A 22,514-nucleotide genomic window follows, 5' to 3' on the forward strand; every position below is an offset into this window, starting at 1 on the left:
GACTAAGCCACCCAGGCGCCCCTAAGGTCTTCATTTTTAAATGCCACGTTTTTTCATATTTTCTCACATTTTTTCCTTAATTTCGTTGGCTGTATTTGTCATTCATACCATCTTTCTCCCAAGAACTTACAAGTACAGAGACTAGAGAATGAAGTAACTGACTTTAAGAGATAAAGGGAGTCAGTGTCATACTGAAGGTAAGTTCAGGCCTAACTCTAGTGCTTTATCCTTAAACTACTCACTACCAATGAACACACTGGAAATGTGACTTTTAAATGAGCCAAGACTCAAAAACCAGTTCCAAAGCAGTTTCCTAAAACCCCATGAAGGGGGCAAGGAGCAGTTGTCAGTATTTCATAAACCTAAAGGAATCCTATTAGAAACACACCTATGATAAGGTTGCCCAGACTGGCTCCACGGTTTCCTTTTTTATTTATATTTTTTGTCTCAAATCAATGTTAGGGTAAGATAAAAAGTTTTGGTGTTTAAGGAAGCATTTCATGTGTCAGGAAAATTCATTGCTATACAGTATTAATAATGCTCTGAATAAATGTCTCAGAAACCGCAAAAATGTAGGATAATAGATCTGGTGAAGTCAGGATGAAGGCTTGCAAGGGTTTCAACAAATGAAGCATATAATCCTATCCCTTTATTATATGACATATTTAAAGCTCTGAAAGAGAAACACTGTCAACCAAAAATTTTTCTGGCTAAACCATTCCTCAAGAAGGAAGGAGAAATTAAGGCATCCCCAATAAAGAGAGGTTAAGGGAGTCTATCACTGGTAGACTAGTACAAGTGCCCTTTAAGAGATCCCGGAAGGAGCCCTTCAAGCTGAAATGAAGGAAGGCTAAACAACAATTTGGAATCCTATCAAGAAATAAAGAACAATAGTAATGATAACAACGTAGGTAAATATAAAAGCCAGTATCAGTGTACTTGTAGTTTTTGGTTTCTAACTCCTTTTTTCTTGCATGATTTAGAAAGCAAATGAATAAAATAGTAATTATAAGTCAATGTTAATGGGAACAATGAAAAAAATGTAATCTGTGATAATAACTATTAAGAAAAGGAGGGAGGTGTATAGCAACAGTGTATGTATGCTACAAAAACTAAATTAGTATTACTCATATTAGTATGAGTATACTCAATTGGTATTACTCAAATTTACTCATAAATTTAAGTCATAAATTATAATCCCCAGAGTAGCCATGAGGAAAAAAAACTTAAAAAAAAAAGAAAAGAATAGTAGAGTATCATAATGACACATCACACACACACACAAAATCAACTATAAGGTAGTAAAAGAGGAACTGAAGAGCAAAAAATATGTAACATATTGAAAACAAATAGTTGTATGGCAGCTCAAGATAAATTTCTTATCAGTAACTACTTTGAATGTAAATGATCAAACTCTTCATATACGAACCAGAATGGATTTTAAAAAATGTTCCATTAGTATGCTGTCTATAGGAAACTTGCTTTAGATTCAAAGATACAAAAGGGTGAAAGTAAAAGGATGGAAAAGATTATTCCATGTAAATAGTAATGGAGAGAGCTGGGCTGGCAAAACTGTTATGAGAGACAAAAAGGACATTATATGTTGATAAAAGGGCCAAAAGCTGTAACAAATATAAATATATACATGCATCCAATAAAAGAGCCCCAAAATACACGAAGCAAAAATTGGCAGAACTAAAGGAGAAACACACAGTTCTACAAAAATAGTTTCAGACATCAACACCTTATTTTCAATAATGGAATAAGTAGGCAGAAGATCAATGAGGAAATAGAATACTTGAAAACACCATAAACCGGACACCTGGTAGCTTAGTTAAGTGTCTGACTTTGGCTTAGGTCATGATCTTGCAGTTTGTGGGTTTGAGCCCTGCATTGGGCTCTGGGCTGATAGCTCAGAGCCTGGAGCCTGCTTCAAATTCTGTGTCTCTGTGTTTCTCTACCCTCCCCCACTCACACTCTGTCTCTCTCTCTCTCTCTTTCTCAAAAATAAACATTTAAAAAATAAAAAAACAATAATAAAAAAACACTATAAACCAATTAGACCTAACAGACATACAGACCACTCCACCCAACAAAAGCAGAATACACAATCTTCTCCAGTGAACAGGGTATATTCTCCAGGAAGGACCATAAATTACGCCACAAGAAAAGTCTTAAACATTTAGAGTTAACTCACACAAAGTATTCTTTCCAACTACAATGGAATAAAACTAGAAATCCATAATAGAGGAAAAACTCGAAAGCTCACAAATATGTGGTAAATTAAAGAACGCACTCTTAACCAATGAGTCAAGATATCACAAGGAAAATTAGCAAATACCTTAACACAAATGAGAACACAACATAACACTTAGGGGATGCAGCAAAAAGAGTGCTCAGAGGGAAATTTATAGCTATAAATGCTTGTGTCAAAAATAAAATCTTGGGGTGCCTGGGTGGCTCAGTCGGTTGAGCATCTGACTTCGGCTCAGGTCATGATCTCACGGTTCATGGGTTTGAGCCCCACATCGGGTTCTGTGCTAGCAGCTCAGAGCCTGGAGCCTGTTTGGGATTCTGTGTCTCCCTCTCTCTCTCTCTGCCCCTCCCCCGCTCATGCTCGGTCTCAAAAATAAACTATTAAAATTTTTTTAAAATCCTGTTTCAATAAAACTCTATACCTTAAGGAAATAGAAAAAGAATAGCAAACTAAAACCAAAGCTAGCAGAAGGAAATAATAAATATTTGAGTGGAAATGAAATAGAAACTAGAAAAACAACAGAGAAAGTCAACATGATCAAAAGTTAGTTCTTTTTTTTTTAATGTATGTTTATGTTTGAGAGAGAGCGACAGAGAGAGTGAGCAGGGAGGGCAGAGAGAAGGAGACACAGAATCTGAAGCAAGCTCCAGGCTCTGAACAATCAGCACAGTGCCCAATGCGGGGCTCAAACTCCTGAACTGCAAGATCATGACCTAAGCTGAAGTCAGATGCTTTAACTGACTGAGCCACCCAGGCACCCCAAAAGTAAGTTCTTTGAAAAGAGCTACAAAATTGCCAAACCTTTAGACAGATTGAAGGGGGGAAAAAAGGCTCACACTACTAAAATCATAAAATGGAAGGAGAAAATATTATAGACTTTACAGAAATAAAAAAGATTATAACAGGATACTTACTATGCACCATGGTTCCCCAACAAAGTGAATAACCTGGATGGACAAATTCTTGGAAACATACAAACTACCAAAACTGACTCAACAGGAAACAGCTATTAGCAAGTAAAGACATTCAGTCAGTAATCAAAAACTTCCCAACATGGAAAGGCCCAGGACCAGATGGCTTCACTGTTAAAGAATTAACATCAATTCTTCTCAAAAACCTGAAGAGGAAAGAATACTACTTAACTCATTTTATGAGGCCAGTATTACCCCAATACCAAAGCCAGACAAAGGCACTACAGGACTACAGACCAATAAATCTCTTATGAACATATATGTAAAATCCTCAATAAAAAATCAACCAAACCAAAGTCAACATTCTATTAAAAGGATCACACAACATGACCAAGTAGGATTTATCCCAAGATCCCAAGGGTGGTTCAACATACAAAAATCAATCAACATAGAGGGCACCTGGATGGCTCAGTCAGTTAAACATCTGACTCTTGATTTTAGTTCAGGTCATGACCTCACAGTTCATGGGTTTGAGTCTCGCATCGGGCTCCATGCTGATGGTGTGGAACCTGCTTGGGATTATGTCTCTCTCTGCCTCTTCCCTGCTCACTCTCTACCTCTCCTCTCTCTAAATAAATAGTTTTTTCTTTTTAATTTTAAAAAATCAGTGTAATATATCACATTAATATGATGAAGGAAAAAAACCTTCAAGACATTGTATAAATGAACCAGAGATGGCCCCTGTGTATTGAAACCTACTTTGTTCACTTCTTCACAGCAGGTGGGGATGGAGAGCTTGAGCCGGACACGGCCAAGTCCAATTTTTACACATATAATTGTTTTAAATATACTTAAACAAGCTTATCTTTAGCCATCTAGAGCCTGCCTGTTTTGCATACTGGGCAAATCTACACTCAGCATCTGCTACCGGTATGTAAGAAACCCTGGGACTATGAAGGACCACAGAGCCACTGCGCTTCAGACTTCTCTAACCTCTGCCTGCCATGCTGCTACCACATGGCCCCCAAAAAGCCGCTCAAATACACTCGCCCATGTAAAATGTGCTACTGCCACATTATGGTCATGTTTTTCCCTCAACACTCCTGAAACCCAGAACTCAATACCCCTCATCATCACAACTGACCCATGAAAAAATTTTAAAAAAGCATTTGACAACATTTGCAACCTTTCTTGATAAAACAATGAAGCATTCGATAGAGTAGGAATAGAAGGGAACTTCTTCAACACCATGAAGGGCATGGATGAGAACCTGCACTAGCATTACCCTCAATGGTGAAAGACTGACGCCTTCACCCTAAGAACAAGAACAGGTCCAGGATGCCTGCTTCTCACTTGTATTCAACGTAATACTGGAGTTCTAGGCAGAGCAGTTATGCAAGTGGAAAGAAATAAAAGGAATCCAAATTTGAAAAGAAGAAATAAAACTATCTCTATTTGCAGATAACATGATCCTATTATGTAGAAAGCCCTACATGCACACATACACACATGCAACACATGCATGCACAAACTGTTAAAGCTAATAAAACATCCAGGATGCTAAGTCAACACACAAAAACCAGTTTTTTATACACTAGGAATGAACAATCAAAAAAAGGCAACTAAGAGAACAATTCCATTTATAATAGAACCAAAAAAAGAATAAAATACTTGGGAATAAATTTAACCAAAGAGGTGAAAAAGACTTGCACAATGAAAACTACAAGCACTGCTGGAAGAAATCTAAGATGGCATAAATAAATGGAAGACAGCTTTTGTTTATGGATCAGATGACATAATATTAAGAAGATACACGTATTCAATGAAATAAAATATGAAAATCCCAATGCAATTTTGTTTCGCAGAAATGGGGGAAAAACTATTCTAAATCCATATGGTAATTCAAGGAAGCCACATGGACAAAACAATCTTGAAAAAGAACAAAATTGGAGGATTCACACATCCCAATTTCAAAGCCTACTACAAAGCTACAGTAATCAAAACAGTGTGGTACTAGCATAAGGATACACATATGGACCAATGGAACAGAATCCAGAGCCCAGAAATAAACCCTCGTATTTGACATCAATTGAGTTTTTTTTTTTTTTTTTTTTAAAAAGTTTATTTTGAGAGAGACAGAGAATCGCAAGCAGGCCTGATGCTTTCAGCACAGAGCCCAACATGGGTTCATGAGATCATGACCTGAGCCAAAACCAAGAGTTAGACATTTAACCAACTGATCAACCCAGGTGCCCCTATCATCAACTGATTTTTGACATGAATGCCAAGACTATTCAATGGGGAAAGGATGGTCTTTTTAAGAAATGGTGCTGGGAAAACTGAATATCCACACACCCAAGAATGAAGTTGGACACAGCTTACAACATTTAGACAAATTAATTCAAAATGGATCAAAGACCTAAACTTAAGACTTAAAATTATGGAAATCTTAGAAGAAAACTTTAGTGAAAATCTGCATAACCTTGGATTTGGCAATGGTTTTGTAAATATGACCCCCAAAATACCGTAAACAAAACAGTAAACTGGACTCTATTCAGTTAAAATTTGCATATCAAAGGACACTATCAAGAGAGTGAAGAGACAACTCACAGAATGGGAGAGGATATGTACAAATCACATGTCTGACAAGGGTTTAATATCCAAAGTCAATAAAGGACTCCTATATCTCAGCAAAAAGAAACAGCCCAATTTAAAAGTGGGCCTAAGGTGGCACTTGGGTAGCTCAGTCAGTTAAGCATTCGACTCTTGATTTCGGCTCAGGTCATGATCTCACAGTTCCTGAGTTTGAGCCCCACATTGGGCTATGCGCTGACAGTGTGGATCCTACTTCAGATTGTGTCTCCCTCTCTCTCTCTGCCCCTCACCTGCTTGTGCTGTTTCTCAAAAATAAACTTAAAAAAAGAAACACAAGTGGACACAAAATCTGAATAGACAGTTCTCCAAAGGAGACCTACAAATGGCCAGGAAATAGAATGTCACTAGTTATTAGGGAAACACAAATGAAATGAAACGGCTACTACCCACTGGAGTGGACTGTAACAAAAAGGAATAAAAAACCCTGGTGAGGGTGCAGAGGAATTGGAACCCCGTGCTCTGGTGGCAGGAACGTAAAATGAGCAGTTGCTGTAGACAGTTGGTTGACTCCTCAAAAAGTTAAGCACTGAATTATCACGAGCCAACTCTCCTCCTAAGCAAATACCCAAAGGAACAGAAAACAGGGACTCCGATGTTTATATACTCATGCTCACAGCAGCATTATCCACAATAGCCAAGAGATGGAAATAACTCTGTCCATTCATAGATGAATGTGATATACATTATGGAATATTATTGAGCCATAAAAAGGAATAAAGTCTGGTAAAAGCTAGAACAGGAATGAACCTAAAAAATATGCTAGGTAGGGGCACCTAGTAAGTGTCCAACTTTGGCTCAGGTCATGATCTCAGGGTTTGTGAGTTCGAGCGCCACATCAGGTTCTCTGCTGTCAGCACAGAGCCTGTTTCAGATCCTGTCCCCTTTGCTCTCTGGCCCTCCCCAGCTTGCGTGCTCTCTCTCTCTCTCTCTCAAAAATAAATACTTAAAAATATATATATACACTAGGTAAAGTCATACAGAAAAGGACAAACATTGTATGATTCCACTTATATGGTCTAGAATAGGCAAATTCAGATATAAAGTAGATTAGAGGTTACCAGGGGTGGGGGAGGGACAAGTGTGGCATTCCAGCCCAAATGGGCACAAAATTTATTTGGGATGATAAAAAAAAAAAAAAAGAAAAAAGCCCTGAAAATAAGTACCACTGAAACATATACTTGAAATTGGTTAAAATGGCTACCTACCCATATTTATACCCACACATGCACACAATTTATTTCTTAGAGCACTAGGTTACAGAAAAATGGAAAAGCAAGCACAAGTTCCCACACGCTCCCCACCCATACCTGTATCTACACCTTGCCCTGGGATACTTGTATCAGTAGTGATACATTATTAACTGAAGTCCATAGTTCATGTTATGTATATTTTACCAGAACAAAGAAAAAAGCCACAATTACAAAAACAGACGGGGATTACATCACAGGACACAGGAGCCAGGCTCAAGGAGCTCCCAATGGCTAAAGTTGAAACAATGAACCCCTAAAATAATATTGTGTAGGATTATAACTTAAAATATATGTATACTGGAGTCCACATATTGATGGTTGATATTACTTAACTGATGGCTGAATAAATGGGAGATGACACTAATTTCTGTTACAGAAGATTTCCGAATAATATGTGCAGACAGTCCCCCCTTCAGACATTGAAGCCCTTGGTCCTACTGAGGATAGGCTGAACTTCATGAAGTTTTTTTCTTTGCTTCTAAATCATACATTATGGACAGGGAAAAACAGGAACTTTACAGTGGAAAAACTTGGTAGACATCATAGTAACCAAATGGTCAAGATTAACACCATCTATGATAAATCATGTTGTACTCTGACATGTGATGACAAAAGTACTTCATTCACATCTGTGTACTTTTTCCCCCAAAACAAATAACCCTAGTCCAGTATGAGAAATACCTCAAACTCCAACTAAGGGACACTACACAACATCTGACCAGTCTTCCTCAAATCCGTGGTCACAGAAGTGTGACACACGGTCACAGCTGAGAAGAGCCTAAGGATATGTGACAGCTAAGTGCAGTTTGGCCCCTGGATAAGGTGCTGGGCAGGAAGAGGATATTAATGGAAAAATGGTGAAATCCAAATAAAGCCTGGAGTTCCGTTACCCGTAGCATACCAATGCGTGCTTCGTTATGACAAAGTCCCACGGTCACGTAAGATGAGAACGGAATCTAAGGCGTCTACGGGACCTTTCTATATGATCTCTGCAGCTTTTTCATAAACCTAAAATTAGTCTGAAAATACAAGTTTACTGAAAAAGGAAAAACAGACATAATATTCAATTTACCACTTTATTCCTCTACCTATAATTGTTTTGTAGGATCAGAAAACACCTGTTGCAAAGGTGTGCAGTCCAGTCTTTTCTGGCAGGTCCCCGTTCCTAAATGTAGAGGTGCAGTCTGGGTTCAGGTTAAGAAATGGGAAATTCTGAAGACAGGATAAGGGTGTGAGGAAACCCCAACCCCGCCCCCCAAGGCAAAATGGAACTGAAAGCTGTCTGCAGTCAACTACTGTGGTCTGACATAGAGGTCTCTAACATCATGTCACTTTCGTTCATTTCAATTTCAAAGGTTTCTTCCAAGGAAGGTCTGGGATCTGGAGTTTTCCTTGAGGTTTCCAGTGGTGCAAGCCCCGTTTCTTCTGCAGTTTGTTTTTCTACTTCAAATTCCCTGAAATCCCACGGAGGTGAAATAATGTTTTTTAGTGTCTTCATTGTATGCACATCAAAGTCATAACATTTTAATTTGTCTTTAATGTCTGCTCCTAAAAGGAAACACCACAAGGAGAATAAAATAAGAAACTCCATTATCTGTCATTTCCATCATTATGTAGCACTGCCTCTATCATTTAGTTCCAATGGTACTTTTTAATTTTTTAATGTTTATTTTTATTTTTGAAAGAGAGAGAGAGAGAGAACATGAGTAAGGGAGGGGCACAGATAAAGAGACAGAACCCAACGCAGGCTCCAGGCTCTGAGCTGTCAGCACAGAACCCAATGAGGGGCTTGAACCCACAAACCACAAGATCATGACCTGAGCCGAAGTTGGATGCTCAACCAACTGAGACTCCGGCACCCCTAAGTCCAGTGGTACTTTTATGAGCACAAGTACAGCTTAGAAGGAAAAAACATTCCAATCACTCTCCTCTTCTTTTTCTCTTTATTATCACAGGCAGTTGCTAGGAGACTGAGAAGCACATGCACTTCCAGTTCCATGTGGCAGCAGCACCTGTCCCTAAAGCCTTCACACACACAAGCGAGCCAGCAGCGGGCACTTGCCCTCACCTGTTACAAACAAAAGCCACCTGATGGCATTCTGGCATTGGTGCCATCGCAGCCTTGGGCATAAAGAAACACAGTGAAGGGAAATACACTTTCCATATATCAAAATCTTATGCATAATGGATAAGAGATTTCCAACAGATGTATTAGGTTCCATCATTTCTGACATAAAATAATTTTACACAGTTCAAACTAACAGCTTTCAGCAATAGGTGTTTTGACAGACAATGGCATGCAGGCCTTCTAAAGGAAAAATTGTACAGCACAGCGATTAGAGTTAATACCGTATTGCACATTTGAAATCTGCTAAGACAGTAGACTTTAAAAGTTCTCATCAAAAGAAAAATAATTTTTACTATGTATGGTGATGAATGTTAACTAGATTTACTGTGGTCATTTCACAATATATACAAATACTGAATTACATTGTATATCTGAAATTGATGTTACATGACAATTATATCTGAATAAGAAAAACATATAAATAGTCGGTAATGACTGATATACTTGGAAATCTCTGTAAGACCATTATCTTTGTGAGGACAGGCAAAATGTCTGTCTCGCTCAGTAACCTACCTCCAGACCTTCCCCAGCTTTATAAGAATTTTGCATTTAAGCCTCACAATTCTCCTTGAACAAAAGAGGAAACTGAGGCTCAGACTTGACCAAAGCCACAGGGCTCGGTAGCAGAACTGAGAGTTCAACCCAGGGTCTTTAGGGTGCCAAAGCTCAAGCTTTCTGTTTTAGCTTAAAAAAACAAAACAAAACAAAAAAAAAACGAGCCCGAATATACACATCGTAAAGTGTGGAGAGCTGGGCAAATTCTCACATACACATATACCCGCATCACCACCACCACACCAAAAAGAGAACACTTCCAGCTCCCAGAAAACCACCTCATGCCCTTCCCAGTGAATACCTCCCCTTTCCAAGCCAGAAGGAATCACTGCTCAAATTTTTCTACCACCACTGATCAGTTTTGCTTATGACTAATTCTCACATAAATGGTATTTATCAGTATATATTCTTTTTGTCAACATCTGGGAGATTCGCCTACGTTACAGCATGACTTCCTAGTTAGTCCTTTTAACTGTATAGTACTCTACCACATAAGCCTGCCACAATTCATTTCTCCATTCTCCTATTCGTGGATATCCAGTTACTTCTAGGTGGTGTGATTACAAACAGCCGCTGTGAACAACCCTGCGTGTGAGCGCTGGCTCACAGAGCCCTTGATCCATTGGGCACACACCTGGAGCACAACTGATGCAGCTTCTGAGCAGTACGGCAGGTCAGCACCCTAACACCCCAATGAATCACATTTCCCAGCTCCCACCCCTGATGACAATGCACTTGATCACATGACTTGTGCTGAACAGAATGTGATGGAAGTGATTTTGTGAAACTTCCAGCTTTCAAGCGGTCTTGAGGCATTAGTTCTTGTCGTTAGAACTCTGAGACCTCCATGCTACGGAGAAGCTGGAGATAAAAGACCCATGAAAGGCCCAGCGGGGTTGGCTGAGGTCCCCATCTGTGCATGAGGCCATCTTAGACCTTTAGCCCGTCAAATGCCTGCTGACTGCAGCTGCCTTAGTGAAATGAGACAGTAAATGAGCCACCGATCAACCTAGAGAGCTGAGAGAGAGAATACAACCGCGTCGGTTGAAGTAGTTTGTTAGGCAGCCACAGATAACAAATTTGACAGGTCTGTTAAACTTCAGCAGATATGTTGAACAGTTTTCCAAAGTGGCTCGTAGCCCACCAATCATCAATAATATAAAAGAGTACCAGCTGCTTCAGATCATCACCAACACTAGGCACTCCCAGTATTTTTCATTTGTAGCCATTTTGGCAGGTGTGCAGCCACATCTCGTTATGGTTTTAATTTCATTTCCCTGGTGTGCACTGATAGTACACACATTCATTTGCTTTGGTGGACAGCCTCTTTGGTGAAGCTCCTGTTCAAGTATTTTGCCCATTGTGGACCCATTTTTGATCGTACTTTTCCTAACTGATTTATAGGATTTTTTTGCATTCTAGACACAAGCTCTGACCAGTCTATAAATTGTAAGTTCTCCCAGTCTATGACATGCCTTTTTACTGTTAACAGTGTTCTGATGAACAGTAATTTGATTGAAGCCTAATTTCTTCATCCTCTTCACCTTACAATGTCTGTAACTAAATGAATGCCCAAGAATAGCAATTCTATCCAAATTTATCTTAACATTTGCTTATCATTACAAAAAATTATTTAAAAAATTACATAGAACTGTAATGTGAACGTAAGGCAACTTACTTTTCAAATGTAATGTAAAAATCAATATTAATATGCTATAAACCTCATTTTAAAGTATTAAGGCCAGAGCTTTTTCTATTTATTAGAAATTAGAAACTATTGGAAATTAAAAGTCTCTAAGATTTTTTTCCCATTATGCAATTTAGATTGTTTGTTAATATTTTTAAAAGATTTTATTTTTAAGTAATATCTACACCCAACATGGGGCTTGAACTCATCACTCCATGATCAAGAGTCACACGCTCTACCAACAGAACCCAGAGCCCCACAGTTAGATTGATTCTTCTATATCACAGCACTTTACACAAAATCCATAACAGTATTTAGCATATGCCAAGTACTCAATTATAATCTGAACAAACACTTAATGAGCCATCAATTCCCACAGCATTGTTCCAACAAATAAATGGAGTTCTTAACAATATAGGTAAATGGTTAGAAAGATAAACTTAAAATCTTACATAAGATTTGAGAAACCTAAACAGAGATATACAACATTCTAAAGAATGGGATACAATGTCAATCAGAATAATAAAATTATAATCTTACCAATGTAAGCTTCAGAATCACCAATGTACATCTCAATGCAATGACCAAGCATTGTAACAGAAAACGTATCATCTCGCCTAAGACCAAGGGCCTGCCAGAAAAGATTCACCATGGTTATTACAAGAAAATGTATTGCCTTCTCTTTCACGTAAAAATATTCCTGTAGGACTCCATTCAAAACACTACAGGGAATCGGAAGCGGGGCGGGGCTACAAGCGTAGCCATGAGTTGATGTCTGTTGCAGTTGGGTGATGGGCACACAGGGGGTCATTACATCACTCTGTTTTATGTTTGAAATTCCCCTCCTCCAAAAAGATTTTCACAACTTTGTCTACACATAGAACCTTCTAAGTCTTCTACTTACTTATATCACAGAAGAGAGGTAAATTATACAATATTCAAATACACACATTTGAACGATCACTCAAACCAGAAAAGCTGTTAGGTCACACTTCTGCCTAGCTCGTTATTATCATAATGGCATCTTCATGACTTGATCTCACCTGAAAATCTCTGACCCTATGCATTTTCTAAGATTTTACCTTTCTCTCCAGATACCATTACTTCATTGATTCTAAGACCCACATTTTTCTTTGAATTCTAACATTTCTGAACTTGGGATGCCTTAAACTACTGGTGGTTCCTTACTACTGCTGTCAGCTGGCCACAGGTGTGATGTGGGTATCCAGTGTGGGCAGCCTGGACTTGGTGGCCATGGCGATGTACAGACTAAGCTTCAAACCACATGAACGCTCAAAGATACAGGAACTGCGGCTGTTGCCTAAAATCCTTGCAATGACACTTTCTGGCTGCATAAGATTCACAGAGCCAACGTCTTTGGGAAAAACCTGAGCCAAGAGCAGGGTATATGTGCCGGCCCCAAGAACACACGGACACAGACCACCTGGTACCACAGTGATTTAAAAGAACCAAACTCTGAATGTAAAAAAACAGAATATCTTAGGTATTTATCTCACTTACACTTTCTTTTTTATGTAGATACTAGAGTCATCCCTAATAAAAATCTATGTCCTAATATGTCCAAAAGGAGTACTTCTTCTAAGTACCAAGACTGAGAGATTGGAAAGAATCATATAAAGTTTACAGGTTTATTTTTCTGTGTGTGGTGGTGGGCAGGGCACTCAACCTGCTTCTTAACGGTGTCTTAGGGATAGTGAGGCAGGACATGTGGGTTTAGGAGATTCTTTCCTTGTGATGAATACAGATTGTTTTGTTCACCAACTAAAGTGATCCAAGGGAATTAACTATAAGTCCTAAATAGACTGGAATTTCTTTTCTCCTGCCCCGACGTAATGCCCAGCTCAGACGAGGCCAACAAACCTCCTGGACACATGTTTGTCTCATTGCACACTTAAGACAAATCTCACATTTGTCTCTAATTTGGAATGTATTGTATGACACACACATGCTTTTCTCTGGAAAGGAAGGAGAAAACACAAAGTTGTCTGAAGAATTTTTAAATGGTAAATACAACACTGCCTAGAAAAGATCTTCTCAAAAAAAAAAAAAGTGGTAAATGTTAACTAGACATACTGTGTGGAAATAGTCAACAGCATTTTCAAAGTTGCCCATCAGACTATGGATATACCCTATGGCAGAATAGGTAGACGCGTTCTGAGGAATTAACACCAGTGCCTGACGGTGATAATCCAAGGCTTCGGCATACTTTCTGTGAGAGAAGAAAAGACAGGGAGTTGGGGGCAGGAAGAACGGGAAAAGAGAAAACAATTAGTGGTTACAGTGAAAGAACTGAATTTCTAGATCTAAGAAGAGAATCTGGTACATCACAGTAATGATTCAAAATGTTTATACTGCCTCTGTGTACCTCGACACCTCCCTAGATGGACCTTCCTGCCCTGCTCACCCAGCCAGTCACCCAGCCAGCTGAGGTCGCTCCCACAGGGACACAGGCGGGAGACAGGAATAGAACATAACCTCTGGCCCTGGGTCCTGTGCCCCACCACACTGCAAGGTCTCCTTTAGGGCAAGACAAACCTCCCACATCGGGCGTGATTAAAAGCAACCAAAGGTTTCTGGTTTAAGAACTTCCAAAGAAGTTACTTGAACAGCATTTTCAAAGTTCTCTGCAATTCCTGCCCTGTAAAAATCTTTTGTGAGAAAAAGGTTCAATAAGGTTTGGGAAACACTATAGCTCATGATGAATAGTAAAGGTACCCACATATCCTGAAATAGAAAAACCTATTAAATTTTGAGTAACCTAGAGTTTGCCAAACATATTGAACTAAAGAATCTATTTTTCCAATGCTGTCTGTTTATCACATCATAAAACTGGTACCTTGAGAAAAACAATATGGTTTTAGCTAAACCCTGCTGTTCTAATTCTTCCAAACTAATTTTGAATACTCATTTTTTTAATCTAAGAAAATGACAGTTATTATAATTCTCTGTATTTCTTTTTTTGAGATATTTTAACTTTTTTCTTAGTTTATTGTCAAGTTGGTCTAACCCAGTGCTCATCCCAACAAGTGCCCTCCTCCGTGCCCATCACCCTAATTCTTTATACTTCTAAAATAAAATTATACCACCTGAGATAATAAAAATAAAGAGATAACAAAATCCACTAGAGATAATTATTTTGATGCCTGTTGTATCTGAGCAGCAAAGTACAAAGCTGGAAGATTTCAAAATAAAAATATGGAAAAAGAAGGGTGCCTGGCTGGCTCAGTTGGTAGAGCATGCAACTCCTGATCTAAGGGTTGTGAGTTCAAGCCTTATGTTGGGTGTAGAGATTACTTAAAAATAAAAAATCTTAAAAAACAAAAACAAAAACATGGAGAAACCTACACAAAATTAAGTAAACTTTTAGTCACAAAGAATATTTCTGATCTGAAAACAACCGAGTTCACTTACTTAAGCTTCCTGCAGACGTGCCCCAAGTTATTCAACAAAGGCTCCCATTTGTCAACTGTTACCTGAAATACAGCAACATGGAACCCGTGAGTCATGTGCCACTTTCCAGCCGAGCCCACACCGCTGCACATGGCGACGCAGGCTGCCCTGTCTCTTGTACTTGTGGACTCTCCATCTTTCTTTCCTATTGGGAGAGACTTCCTGAGGATGCTGGTATTTTATTAGCACAACATTGTTAATGAGCCCCTCTATGCTGAAGTTCAAATTCTGTATCTTGAGCCCAAAATTCTCCATCTGTCTACTAAATATTCCCTCTTAGAAACCTCACAAGCACTGCAATTCCAGCATGCCACCCGCCCGACTCTTATCTTCTCTCCTGCCACCCCAGCTCCCCTACCTCATGACCTTCTAAGCGCCTGCCTCTTATGCCTGGCACCCAGGTCATCCCTGACCCCCTAGCAGCTACCAAAGGCTTATTCATCGGCCACCCCAGCATTACGCCAACCTCCATGTAACGAGTCTCGTCTGGGCCCAACCACCTCAGGGTAAGGTACAAGGCCCTTGACGATCCACACTCAACCTTCCTGACCCATTTCTTGACATTCTCGATTAACTCCAACTTGGCACACACCATTCTCTCTACCTAATATACTCTTTTCCTCACTTTTGCTTGGCTGATGTCTACTCATCAGGACAGAAATGTAAGATAACTGTATCCAAGAGGTCTTCTCAGCCCATCCTCAAGTCCGGGTTAACTGCTCTCCTGCTTGGGTTCCTTTATTTCCTCAAACACGGCCCTTTTTGTGCACTGTATCATTACTGCCGATTTACTTATCTGCAATCCCCAACAGGTCTAAGGCCAGGATCTATCATGTCAGTTTCCCATTTCCTCCCAACACCCAGCTCACAGCTTAGGACACAGTCAAGACACGTAGGTCAGTCTGAGCTAACCATGCAACAGATCTGAGCCACAGTCTCCAGCTCCTATGAGCCTGACTCCAGGAGGCACAGCCCATGAGAATGAAAACAAGTCCTTCATGATTCTTAGGCACATGGCTTCCCTATGGCAGTTTTGACATTTGCTGCAGTTTACAACTGAAGGCAAACAATATTTCCCCATCTTCACATAACTTTTAATAGTATTGGGCATTTGTATTTAAAGCCATTACTGTAAATTTCTGCAAGGCTCCACAGTGCCCTCCAATCATCAACAAATACAGTTTTAACTCGAAGTGTGGTCTGTGACAGTGTACCTCAAGCTTCTCTGAGCATGAGAATCATCCTGGATGTTGCTAAAACTGCAGATGTGATTCAATAGATCTGGGATCCTATACTTCTAGTGAGCTTCCAGGTGATGCTGATGCAGCTGGTCCAGTTAGAGCAGCAAGATCCTAAGGTATTCTACTCTGAAAACCAGCAAAGTGGTATGTGGCAACCTCCAAATAAACAGAAACACATTTATCATCCAGGCCGCCCAAGACTGAGCTCATCAAGAAACTGTTTTTATAGGGGCGCCTGGTTGCCCAGTTGGTTGAGCATCCAACTTAGGCTCATGGTTCGTGTGTTAGAGCCCCATATTGGGTTCTCTGCTGTCAGTGCAAAGCCCGCTTTGGATCCTCTGTCTCCCTCTCTCTGCCCCTCCCCAGCTCACTCGCTCTCTCAAAAATAAACAAACAAAAATGAACCTGTTTTATATAGAAACATGTGTCAACACAGAAATATAGTGTTTTTAAGTTCATAGGTATGACAAATAAGAGGCCTGGCAGGGAACCCAAGGAAGCTGTGTCTGTGTCAGTGAAGAGGAACAAACGCCAAGGAAGATGTGGGTCACAAGCAAGGCTGCCCAAGTAGGAACAGAGTGAAAATGGGAAGTGACAATCAGAATGGAACAAAACAAAATAGATGTGAATTTAAAAGAATCAAGAATGGGGCGCCTGGGTGGCTTAGTCAGTTAAGCGTCCGACTTTCGCTTAGGTCATGATCTCGCGGTTCGTGGGTTCGAGCCCCGCGTCGGGCTCTGTGCTGTCTGCCAGCTCGGAGCCTGGACCCTATTTCAGAGTCTGTATCTCCCTCTCTCTCTGACCCTCCCCTGCTCACGCTGTCTCTCTCTCTCTCTCCTAGAAATAAGTAAAAATATAAAAAAAAAATAAAAATAAAAATAAAAGAATCAAGAACTAGAAGAGTAGCAATATACAAATCCCTTACTTACAGAAGTTGACAATATTTAAAATTATTATTATTTTAAAATAATACCCATGAGTACACATCCAAGCTAGCTGGCAGGTTAATTCACAAGCACAGGTCTTTCATATGGTAGAACCTAGCTAAGTATTTCACACCTTGAGAGGTCTAAATATGTAGTAAGTACAAGGTCAGGAAGAGCCATGATAGGTCTGAATAAAATGACACCTGACCTTATTCCTACAGAGGGGGGCACTGTATATTTACCCATTAATCCATGAGGAGGCTCTTCAGTTCTAGAGAAGAACATCTTATGTGAGATGCTAACAGTGCCCACTAGTATCCACTAACTGTCACATATTCCCCATATCAAAAAATCATCAAATATATTCCACATATCAAAGCCTCCTAGGAAGCAAACAGTTGACATCTACCTTCTCAACTAGAAACAAATTCATTTTTATAACTATGCAGCAAAATAAGTGCCTGAAATTCAAACATTAACAAGCCATTTGCCATGATAAGTATTAGCCCGTTATCTTCTAGGCAAGACACTGTCCATATTATTATTTTCATTCAATAGCAAACACAAGAGAGACAGATATTACACAAGATACCTCATTCCCAATTGCTTTAATTTTTTCCAAAGCATCAAGAAACCATTTTTCAGCTGTTTTCCATCTAAAATAGAAGGAAAAAGATTGCAGATTATTCAAAATTACCAAGTACGAACATTTTAAGAAAAATGAGGTAAACTTCTATAAATCGTTTATTAAAATTCAATTTTAAAGGTCAGAAAAATGAATTCTATAGCATTAACATTATAGGAGTTCAAGATTTTAGGATATAGTTAATTCTCATTATTCTTGGTAAGTATATTCTATAAAGTCACTGTGAACACTGTTTTAGCAAATACTGAGCCACTGCTCCTGGCAAAAATACAAGATCAGATTCCTCCAAACTCTGGTCAACCATTCAACATATAATCTATTTTCTATGTGCTTCTGTTGATCGATACCTTAGTTAACATAAGCTGATTTACTGACACTGAACTCACGGCCAGCAACAGAGTTCATCTAACAGGCTCATCACAGCCTTCTGGTGTTTAGGGTCACTAACAGCACGTCAGCACCAGGCCTTAGGATCATTTCAAACAGTGAAATCACCAACGAAAAGTATAAAAATGTGAAAAATGTGGTACTGAAAAAAAACTCACAAACTCAGTTACAGTCTGAGAGCAGAAACAGGAAGGCAGAACATCATCTCTGACCTCTGCTGGGAACGTGCACCCAAGTGTGAAAGTACTGTAGGCGTAGGCGCCTGGTTACAAACTAATGGCCTATATTACATCATTTTACAACAGCTCCAGACTTGCTTTTATAAATACTAGATAATCCTATTCTTAGAATATACACACAATGCCATAAAAAACACAGTAGTACTAATTTACTCTTTTTAAATTTATGTATAATTTAGTGCAAAGGACTACAGATTTTTCTCTTTAGAGTATGATACTGAATTATTCTACAAATATCCAATGTTACACTAACACCTCAAATGACCAGGAATTTGGGCCATTATAATTAGTTGAATTTTTGGATTAATTTTTGGCAACTACAGAAACAGCATCTCTGTTCCAGAGCTGCAGGCAATCTTTCTCCAATGTGTGACTCCAACTCCTAACCAACAGGGAGCGGACTAAGGTTGTGCAAGGCCTCCAGGCCACCCTATGGTGTTTGCTCACTGGTCAGTCAGCGACAACTGTCCAGTCTCGGAACTGAGTCTGCGGGAGCCCACGTGCAAGGGAACCAAAACCCCAGTTCAGTATTTTTAAAGAATTCCAACATAATACTTTCTATTTTTTTTTTTTTAAATGTCTGCCTCCTTCTCCTAAAATGGTACACATTTAAAGACAAAAATCTACTGAAGAGTCACTCATCACTTAAACTCTAGTGACTGGTTTTACTTCATTTACAGAAAGAAAACAGGATTTTGGGACTTGCAGCACTTACTCGCCATTCTGAAATGCGACCACACCAACCTCGTGCATAACAAAAGGGTCTTCCGGTGCAATGCTTAGCGCTTGGCCAAAGAATCTTTCAGCCAATTTTGAGTTATTAGTCAATCCGTATTCTAATCCAATGTAGAGCATTGGCAAATGACACCTAAAAATATTGGAGAATTTCACATATTCAACACCTAAAACTTTGTCATTCAGCAGAAATTACCTTACCAATTTCAAACCCTGTCTGCAAAATAACTTAAACGTAGCCAAAAACAATGTGATTACTTTTTTTCTAACACTTCATTTACTAATACATAATACATGTCTAATAGGTTTTCAATCCTATTAGAATCTATCACTTTCAGACCTCTTCTAGAATCTCAGCAAGCTGCTGACTTATCTTTATTTTTCATCATCCTACAGTAAAAACAATACAAAACAAAACCCTCCTGAGCAGAAGGGCAGGTCTGTGCTCCTGTCTTCTTTCAGGATGCTAATGTCATACCCTTGGCCTTGACTGTCTTCCCCTCCTCTACTGATTCAGCACCATTTATCCTCTGTGACCTGTTCAAGTGCCCCTTCCCTGCGGGAAATGCTTCTGACTTTCTAAGCTAAATGGCTCTCCCTTGTGTTGATTCCTCTCATCTCAATTACTATCAGTTCTATCCCCAAGGAGTTCAAAAGTCTGTCATGTATACCCCATTTTCACATCCTCTGAAACAGTTCTAGCTACAGAGCAAATACTAACCACTTCTTTTTTTTTTTTTTTTTTAAATATTTTTATTTATTTATTTTATCTCTCTAGGATAGAGAGAGACAGCGTGAACAGGGGAGGGTCAGAGAGAGGGAGATACAGACTCTGAAACAGGCTCCAGGCTCTGAGCTGGCAGTCAGCACAGAGCCGGACGCGGGGCTCGAACCCACAAACCGCGAGATCATGACCTAAGCGAAAGTCGGACGCTTAACCGACTAAGCCACCCAGGCGCCCCACTAACCACTTCTTAACTGAATCTCTTGCCAGACTGGTAATTACATTAAAACAAACAGAATAAAATAATATTTTTTTTGAAGATGGATCTAAGAAAGTCTACAAATACTAACCAACTATTTGGTAGGTGCTTTGGTTTTAATCAAGAATCAGCTCAGGTGAAGAGGATTTACCTGGAGAAAGAACTTCCAAAATGGCCAAGTAAGGACCTCCAAAACTCTACACCATAGAAGCAATATCAACACTGCCTAATTGTCAAAATAAACTTTTCCGAACTTCGGAAGTTAACTAAAGGCTTACAACAATCTGAGGGGTGTTTACTCTAGAAAAACTGAAACATGCAAAGACCCAGGAAACAATCGGCAATCCAGGGGAGTAGGGTGGAAAGCAGGCAACAGAAAGCTGGGACAAACAACAGATGCTGGATGTAATAGACAAACATTTTATTATTTATTTATTTTTTAGACAAACACTTTAAATAAGCGATTTTAAATATGTAGAGGGGCGCCTGAGAGGCTTGTTGAGCATCTGACTCTTGATTTAGGCTCAGGTCATGATCTGATGGTTTGTGAGATGGAGTCCCACATCGAGGTCTGTGCTGACAGGCAGACTCTGCTTGGGGTTCTCTCTCCCTCTCTCTGCCTTTCCCTCACTCACATGTGTGAGTGCATGCACTCTCTCTTTCTCAAAATAAATAAACATTAAAAAAATACAGTATGAAAGCAAAAACAAATATAAAATCTCAAGTTGAAAAGTAAAATAATGAAAAAAAAATTTCAGTAGAAGGCTCAACAGCAGTTTGAACAGGCAGAAGAATCAGTTAACTTGGAGTTAGGTCAATTGAGATTGCCCAGTCTAAGAAACATCAAGATAAAGGAGTAAAGAAAAATGAACAGAGCTTCAGAGACCTGTGGATGCCACCACACAAACCAAAATACACACAATGACAGCCCCAGAAGGCAAAGGGAGACAGTAAATGGCAGAAAGAATATTTGAAACTAAAGACTATTCGGGCCAAAACACCTCAACGTTCAAAACAAACAACAAACAAACAAATAAACAAACTCCAAACAGGATACTCAGAGACCCACACTCAGACAAATCATAGTCAGACTGCTAACTTTTAAGCAGGAAGAAACTACAACTAGTAACGTACAAGAGATTCCCAGTAAGATTAACACCTGACTTATAATCAAATACCTGGAGACCAGGGAAGGCATATCAAGGACATTCAAGGTGCTAAAAGAAACAGAGCGCCAACCAAGAAATTTATGTCCAACAAAACTATCCTTGAAAATAAGGGTGAAATTAAAACTTTCTCAGAGAAACAAAAAATTGAGAAATATTGTTGCAGACAAGAGACAGTGAAGAATGCCCCTCAGGCTGAAACAAAAAGACACTAGACAGTAACTCAAATACCACATTAAAAAAAAGGAATTTAGGGACACCTGGGTGGCTCAGCTGGTTGAGTGTGGGACTTTGACTCAGGTCATGATCTCGCAGTTTGTGTGTGGGTTTGAGCCCCGCGTCAGGCTCTGTGCTCACAGCTCAGAGCCTGGAGCCTGCTTCAGATTTTGTGTTTCCCTGTTTCTCTGCCCCTTCCTGACCTGTACTCTGTCTCTGTCTCTCTCTCTCAAAAATAAACAAACATTAAAAAATTTTTTTAAATAATTTAATAAAAGTAACCACATAGGTAAACATAAGACAGTACAAATATAATTTGTTAGTAATTCTTTTCTTCTACCTGATTTAACAGATAACTGAGTAATATAACAATTATAAATTTGTGTTGGGGGCTTACGATGTGTAACATGTAATCTGTATAATAGCACAAAGGAGGTAGAAAGGAACAGAGCTGCAGAAGAATGAAGTTTTTAAATACAACTGGAATTAGGTTGGAGTGGTAAATAAGAAATGTATTTGGTCTTCCTCTTGCACCTAAAAACCCTTGCAGTTTTGTTAGTGACAGGAGTCTCTTTGTTATTCACAATGACCCCTTTTGATCACACCTGAGTTTATTATACTAACGAAGGTGACCCAGGGTAATGCCTTAAAACAGCCTTATAGGGGGCTGGTCACTAGAAGGACCAAGTGAGAAAGGGTGGGGGGACACAAAAGTTCCAACTGACTTCCAAGGAAGGGAAAGGCTGGAGATTGAGCTCCATAAAACTTCAGAACAAAGAGATTCTGAGCTTCTGGGTTGGTGAACACAGTGCAGTGCTGGAGTGTGGCTCACCTGGAAAGGGTGTGAACCCCTTCTATCTGGGTATTCCAGAATACCACCTTTATAAAAAGCCAGAAGAATTAAGTAAAATGCCTTCCTGAGTTCTGTGGGTTATTCTAGCAAATCATCAAATCTCAGGAGAGGGTCATGGGAACCCCTGATTTATAGCCAGTCAGAAGTGAGAGTGGTCTGGGACTTACCACTGGCATCTGAAGTGGGGAGGGGCAGTCTTGTGGGACTG

General features: G+C 39.5%; 1 protein-coding gene across 2 annotated transcripts in view; it reads right to left on the reverse strand.

The window, feature by feature from the left end:
• Nucleotides 1-8,130: 8,130 nt before the first annotated feature.
• CDC16 (cell division cycle 16) overlaps nucleotides 8,131-22,514 on the reverse strand; it is a 29,303-nt gene continuing 14,919 nt past the window's right edge. For both annotated transcript variants that reach the window (XM_039221616.1, XM_039221618.1), the window contains 6 exons: nucleotides 19,069-19,221; nucleotides 17,674-17,737; nucleotides 14,876-14,937; nucleotides 13,538-13,673; nucleotides 11,984-12,074; nucleotides 8,131-8,621 (listed from right to left, as the gene is read on the reverse strand). In XM_039221616.1, coding sequence (XP_039077547.1) covers nucleotides 8,362-8,621; nucleotides 11,984-12,074; nucleotides 13,538-13,673; nucleotides 14,876-14,937; nucleotides 17,674-17,737; nucleotides 19,069-19,221 — 766 coding nt within the window. In that variant the 3' untranslated portion in view covers nucleotides 8,131-8,361. The remainder of the gene's footprint in view (nucleotides 8,622-11,983; nucleotides 12,075-13,537; nucleotides 13,674-14,875; nucleotides 14,938-17,673; nucleotides 17,738-19,068; nucleotides 19,222-22,514) is intronic.

Source organism: Hyaena hyaena, unplaced genomic scaffold (genome assembly GCF_003009895.1).
Source record: "Hyaena hyaena isolate Hyena2069 unplaced genomic scaffold, ASM300989v1 scaffold_992, whole genome shotgun sequence".
Classification (NCBI taxonomy): Eukaryota; Metazoa; Chordata; class Mammalia; order Carnivora; family Hyaenidae; genus Hyaena; species Hyaena hyaena.